This window comes from Melampsora larici-populina (assembly GCF_000204055.1).
Source record: "Melampsora larici-populina 98AG31 unplaced genomic scaffold MELLAscaffold_22, whole genome shotgun sequence".
In the NCBI taxonomy this organism is placed as follows: Eukaryota; Fungi; Basidiomycota; class Pucciniomycetes; order Pucciniales; family Melampsoraceae; genus Melampsora; species Melampsora laricis-populina.
In genome coordinates this window covers 529,738-536,293 of record NW_006768786.1, presented here as the reverse complement: position 1 = coordinate 536,293, position 6,556 = coordinate 529,738, and the positions used below count along the sequence as shown (strand labels likewise).

The following is a 6,556-nucleotide window of genomic DNA, read 5'->3' as shown; positions in this document are numbered from 1 at the left end:
ACTCCAATGCTCTGTTTCAGAAGAGAAATGAGTAAAATTTTGAAAAAAGAAAGAAGTTAATGAAATGTGACCTTACCGACATCTGAACTTCATCATGTTCGCCAGTATCCAATGCATCTGGACGACGATGGGCCACAGATCGATTAAATTGCAAGTCCTGTTAAAAATGAACCAAAACATTAGTTGATATCAAGTTGAGAATGCAAAAAGAAAAAGATTTCAATCTTACTTTGGAGATAGTTCGAGCCTTTTTCTTCGGGTCCTCCATGATGAGACGGAATCCAACTTCCTTCCCTTCCTTGAGGAGGATCATCTCTTTCAAGTCACCAAAAACTTCGTTGTTTGGAATTAAAGGTAGGGCGGTCTTGCTCAATGTTTCACCGTTACAGACATAGCCCTTAAGAGTAAGATTACCTTCCTCATCAGCGGTCCTGAGAAGGTCACCGCAAGGTTGCCTATTTTCGTTGCACGCCTTGTAGAGGGACTCCTTCACGTTGTTGAGAGAGAAACCATGAAGTTGAATGAGTTTTTCGAATGGTACCTTGGTGACGTAGTCAACGTAAGTTACAGTCGCCCCGGAGTGTTTCTCGGCATCAGTAAGGTGATTTCGGCTATAGACGTGATACCCAATCTTAGTTCGGGTAGGTGTGCTATTGGCAGAGGCAACTATTGGTCCAGTAGGAGCTTGAATCGCCTCAGGATAAGCGTGAATCAGTCCAACAGAAGGTTCGCGGATCGGACTCGGTGATTGGGTTAGATCCACATCAACATGTGGATCTAAAGGGACAATAGTCAGTTTATATTTGGTATTCAAGAGTGAGATAAAAAGAGAAAAGACTGACCTCCAATGGCACGTTCGAGTCGTCGATCGAAAAACTGATCTCCAAACATGGGATCCCGATGATTGAAATCGAAATCAAGCATGATTCCCGATCCAGCAGATTGAGCTTGAGAGGCCATCGGAGTGTAAGACGGTAAACCATGGGGAAAGATCTTGATATCGGCATCTGAAGTTGAATCAATATCAACTTAAAGCTTGTCATAAAGGTTTTAAAGTGAAAGAAAAGACTCACCTGGATCAATCTTCGGATGGTTCTTACAGCGGAACTCGCGAAAACCAGGATGCTCGTGAGGATCGATATGGATGACTTCCAAGTCAAGATATTGGCGTTGGCCAAATCTAACACCTTCCCAGTGGTGTCCGGGTCTAAAAACCGTACATGAAGGTAATCAGCATTTGTGAAGTGCTTGAATCAAAAATAGAATCGAAAAGAAAACTTACGTGTCGTAATAATATGGATTACCACCTCTTCCAAGCTCGGGACTGAAGCCTTCCGGTCCAGCTCTCCTGGTCTGCCTGTGCGCACTAGAGAAAACAGTGTCAGCAGACTGAGAGGTGCGCACGATCAGCACACACAAGTGAGACAACAATTGAGAGAAAATGACAAGAGGAAGGCGAGCTAGTGATGTATGGAATTGGTCATAGATTGCAATGCATACCTGAGAGGTGCGCACGATCAGCACACACAAGTGAGACAACGATTGAGAGAAAATGACAAGAGGAAGGCGAGCTAGTGATGTATGGAATCGGTGAGGAAAAGAGACAACAAAGAGAGCGAACAATAGTACATTATACATGTGATATGAGAGTGTACATGTGTCTAGTGTCTAGCCTGAACCGTGATGTTCATACATCCCTGCCTAGCCAGCCTTGCTGGTCTGGACCTTGCCCTGAAGTAATCCACTGGTCCGATCGAGATGAGGGTTGACTGGTCGAGATAGGTTGTTGGTTACGATCAGGGCTAAGGGCGTGAGTACCCTGGCAGTGAACCAATGTGTTACTTCCGACACCCCCCCCATTTGATGCACAGGGTGCCTCACAACTCTCAAGAAAAGAAGGTAGCAAAGCTGAGAAAGAGAAAAAAAAATGATAAGCAGCATACATCCTGATCACATGCAACCAATAAGTGGAGTAGCTTGAAAAGAAAACAGCACAGGATAACACGCACTCGGGTCCCACGTGACCGTCCTGATGCAAAGAGAAAGAAGAAAAAAAAACGCGATCAGGACATGAGCCGTCATTTCGCCGAAGGTGCCACGCAGGGCCCTATCCCCATCATAGCACAAAAGCGGACCAACTTGACACGATCTAAGGCCTTGGTAAAAATATCAGCGGCCATTTCACCAGTGGGACAATAGGGAATCGAGATGAGGCCGGAAGATACTTGGTCCCTAATCCAGTGAAAATGGGCCTCGATGTGCTTGGTGTTGGCCCGAAAGGCGGAAGACTTCGTTAAGGCTATAGCAGCTTGGTTGTCGCAAAAGAGAATGTTCGGATCGGTCGAGTTGGATGGGATAATCGACTGGTAGAGGCCACGAAGCCAAAGGGCCTCCTTACCAGCATCCAAAAGACCTCGATACTCGGCTTCAGTTGAGGATGAGGCGACGGAGACTTGTTTCTTGGCACGCCAAGAGATTGTACCGCCACAGATGATGAAGGTGTACCCACACATGCTTTGACGGGAGAAGCGGCAGGCGGCCCAATCGGAATCGCTGTAGCCGATGATGTTGAGGGAGGAAGGCTTATTGCGGAAGGTGAGACCGACAAGTCGAGTGCCGGAAAGATATCGTAGGACGTGTTTGGCGGCCATCCAGTGGGTAATGCCGGGATTTTCGAGAAACTGACCAAGGATGCTGCATGGATAGGCGAGTTCCGGGCGTGTGCACTGAACGAGGTAGCCGAGGCAGCCCACAATACCTCGGTAGGATACGCCCAAGGCATTGAGCTCATCGATCTCGGATTGGGTTGCCGGGACGAGATGGGTGTCGGGAACAAAAGGGGTTGAGACAGGTCTGCATTCTGTCATGCCGAAGAGTTCGAGCAGGGAGAGAATGTACCAATCTTGGCAGAGAGAGATCGAGTCAGGGGTACGAGTGATGCGCATGGCGAGCAGGAAGTGAGCTGGACCGTGATCGACCATCTTGAATTCTTTCTTGATGGCGTCTTTGAACCAGGTGATGTTCTTCCCGAAGATGGCGAGGTCGTCCACGTGGATATAGACGAAGCACGGAGAGACAGGTTTGGCACGAATGAAGAGACACGGATCGTGCTCACTTACCACAAAACCCATGGATAACATCCAGGTATAGATGCGATGATACCATCGATTAGGTGATTGCTTCAGGCCGTAAAGGGTTCGGTGAAGTCGACACTTGAGACCTTCTGAGTTGGGAAGCCCGGGAGGAGGGTCCATATAGATTTCCTTGTCGAGAAGACCGTTGAGGAAGGCAGTTACGACGTCCATCTGATCGAAGTCCCAACCAAACACTATACAGATGGCAATGAGAAGGCGGAGGGTGGAAAGTTGACCAGGTATAAGGGGCATAAGTTTCTCCAAAGTCGAGACCGGGAACTTGAGAAAATCCTTTGGCAACAAATCGAGCCTTAAAGCGGTCAATGGAACCATCTGACTTGTATTTGATTTTAAAGACCCATTTTGAACCAATGGAATGTTTACCGGGGGGGAGCTTGATTAGCGACCAGGTTTTGCACTCGTCCAGAGATTGAAGCTCTTGGTCCATGGCTGACTTCCATTGATGACAGTCTGCGGAGGCCAAGGCTTGTCGGTAAGTGACCGGTTCGCCAGGAGGTATGATCTCGGCATTGAAGGCAAGAGCACCAAATTCTCCGTATCGTTCAGGAGGCTGTCAATTGCGAACGGGACAAGGAGAAGGTGGACTGACGGGGGCTGCAGTCGAGGGATTGGACTCGGCCGTCTCATAGGTCGTGGACTCAGTGGTTGGAGAGTCAGGAAGTGGAATCGTAGCCGGAGGAGGCCCAATCCGAAGAACAAGTCGTTGGGGAGGTTTGGAAGTGTCGATGGAAGGAGATTGATCCTCTTCGAATAGCTCAGAGATGGAGTTGAGATCCGGATTGTGGCAAAGCGTTGAAAATGGGAAGGAGGACTCGTCGAAAGAGACGTCGTGGGAAACAGTGATCTTCATTGAAGTCGGATCAATTACCCTGAAGTTTCAAGTTCCCTCACAAAAACCAAGGAGAACACCGCGCTGAGCGGTAGGACCAAACTTGCCTTCACGCTTGAACTTGGGAAGATGAACAAAGGCAGCACATCCGAATGTTCTGATGTGGCTGTAGGATGCCACTCGTCCGTGCCAGAGCTCATACGGTGTGGAAAAATTGGTTGATTTGCTTGGAAGGCGATTCTCCAGGTAGATGGCCGTGGTGACCGCCTCACCCCAAAGATTCGACGGCATGCCTGCAGTTGAAAGTAGACAGCGGGCTCTTTCGACTGTGATGGTGTTGCCGCGTTCAGACACGCCGTTTTGTTCAGGCGTGTACGGAGCGGTGACTTGGTGAGTGATGCCTTTCTTGGAAAGCCAAGTCGAGAAAGACTTATTGACATATTCCCCACCTCCATCAGATACGAGCTTCTTGATCTTGCGGGAGTGAAACGTTTCGACATTGTTTGCATACAATTGGAATTGTGAAAACGCTTCATCTTTGGATCTGAGTAGAAAAATGTGTCGATAGGAGGTGAAGCCATCAGTTATCTTCATATAGTAACGAAAGCCACTAATTGTTGGAGGAGTGATCATCCCGCTCAGATCGGAGTGAACAACATCTAAGGGAGCCAACGGGCGGGGAAGGTTGCCAGAGAAGGGAAGACGATGGGCTTTTGATGTAGCGCATGTGGCGCACACAGCCTCATCAGATGGACCAGCTCCAACAAGAGATAAAATGGAAGAAAGATAGGATGGGCTAGGATGACCCAGGCGATTATGCCAAAGGGAAGTGGAGGTCTTGATGCCATGAGCTATGAAAGATACTGACCCCAAAGTTCCCGAAGATGAAAATGTGATGTCCGGATAAAAGAGATGATTGTTGACAGTCCCATTGATGAGAATGTGAGATCCGTTCGTGGGATTGAACCTTCCAGGGGTAGAAGGACATATGTAGTACCCCTTCTCGAAAAACCTGTTATAACAAAGCAGATTTCTCGAAAGCTCCGGGATAAACAGAGCCTGACCGAGTTGGAGTGACCCTGAACAAGCCACAGCTGACACCGTGCCCATATGGGTTGCCGTCATGAACCGACCTGATTCACCTATACCAACCTTGATATTGCAAGGTTGCGGATTCTGAAGAAGGGACAATATATTGAACATGTGCGATGTGGTCCCAGAATCCAGAATGGTGAGGTTGGAGGAAGTCGATTTGGAGACCGTATAGACCTGCTCTGCCACTGAAGCCAAAGAGTTACAAGGGTTGAGGTGGGGTTTCAGGCGGTAGCAAGTGTCGACAAGATGCCCCATACGTTTACAGTGAGTACATCGAGGTCGACTTGCTGCGGGACTATGCTCAGGAACGGCGGCCAGCGCTGATTCAGTTTTGACGGTAATGGTGGGAGTTGAGGCGGTGGTTGAAGTTTGGTCGAGACTGTCGAGAACAAATTTGAGAGTGACCTCCTTGCCACCGAACAGAAGGGCCGAACGTACAGAATCGAGTTCTTGCGGGAGCTTGAACAAGGTGAAATAGGCTAGAACCTCTGAGTCAACCTTGAATCCTATGCGAGTAAGCTGTTGGTCAACCAACCGAACCTCAGACAGAAAAGTCTTGAGGTCTCCTGAAGTGGGGCAGGAGAGAGCATAGAACTGGCCAAAGATTTTCGCTTTGTTGGCAGGGGAAGACAAAGCGTGGAGAGAAGTGAGTGCCATCCACATGGCTGCGGGATCATTGACGTGCTCGAAGACATGGGAGGTATTGGCGTCATCTAATTTGGTGACGATTTCAGATAGAGCTAGATTGATTCTATCGTTCCAGGCATCCGTGATTGGATCCGGTGCCGCCTCGTTTCCTTCAACGATGTTCAGAACCTTGAGAACACGTAGTCAAGTCTTCATTTTGAATTCCCAAACCGCAAAGTTGTCAGATTTGAGCAGAGGGATTCCAGATCGCTCGCGAGAGGGGGTTTCATCGGACATGATAAAAAAAAAAATGAATTTTGACCGAGGACTGATTGCTCTTCTTATTTCATTATAGGGATTTTAATCTTGTGTTTGTATTTGTTTGTATGAGTTAGCGCTAAGCTGGGCTCATAACCTGTCAGCAGACTGAGAGGTGCGCACAATCAGCACACACGAGTGAGACAACGATTGAGAGAAAATGACAAGAGGAAGGCGAGCTAGTGATGTATGGAATCGGTCATAGATTGCAATGCATACCTGAGAGGTGCGCACGATCAGCACACACGAGTGAGACAACAATTGAGAGAAAATGACAAGAGGAAGGCGAGCTAGTGATGTATGGAATTGGTGAGGAAAAGAGACAACAAAGAGAGCGAACAATAGTACATTATATATGTGATATGAGAGTGTACATGTGTCTAGTGTCTAGCCTGAACCATGATGTTCATACATCCCTGCCTAGCCAGCCTTGCTGGTCTGGACCTTGCCCTGAAGTAATCCACTGGTCCGATCAAGATGAGGGTTGACTGGTCGAGATAGGTTGTTGGTTACGATCAGGGCTAAGGGCGTG

General features: G+C 48.2%; 1 protein-coding gene across 1 annotated transcript; it reads right to left on the bottom strand.

Annotated features, from left to right (window-relative positions):
* Positions 1-5,300: 5,300 nt before the first annotated feature.
* Positions 5,301-6,003, bottom strand: MELLADRAFT_63812 (uncharacterized protein; the record flags this gene model as incomplete). The annotated part of the gene is made up of 3 exons (XM_007410767.1): positions 5,301-5,399; positions 5,518-5,895; positions 5,938-6,003. The coding sequence occupies 3 exons, from the start codon at positions 6,001-6,003 to the stop codon at positions 5,301-5,303; spliced, it is 543 nt and encodes a 180-aa protein (XP_007410829.1).
* Positions 6,004-6,556: the final 553 nt, after the last annotated feature.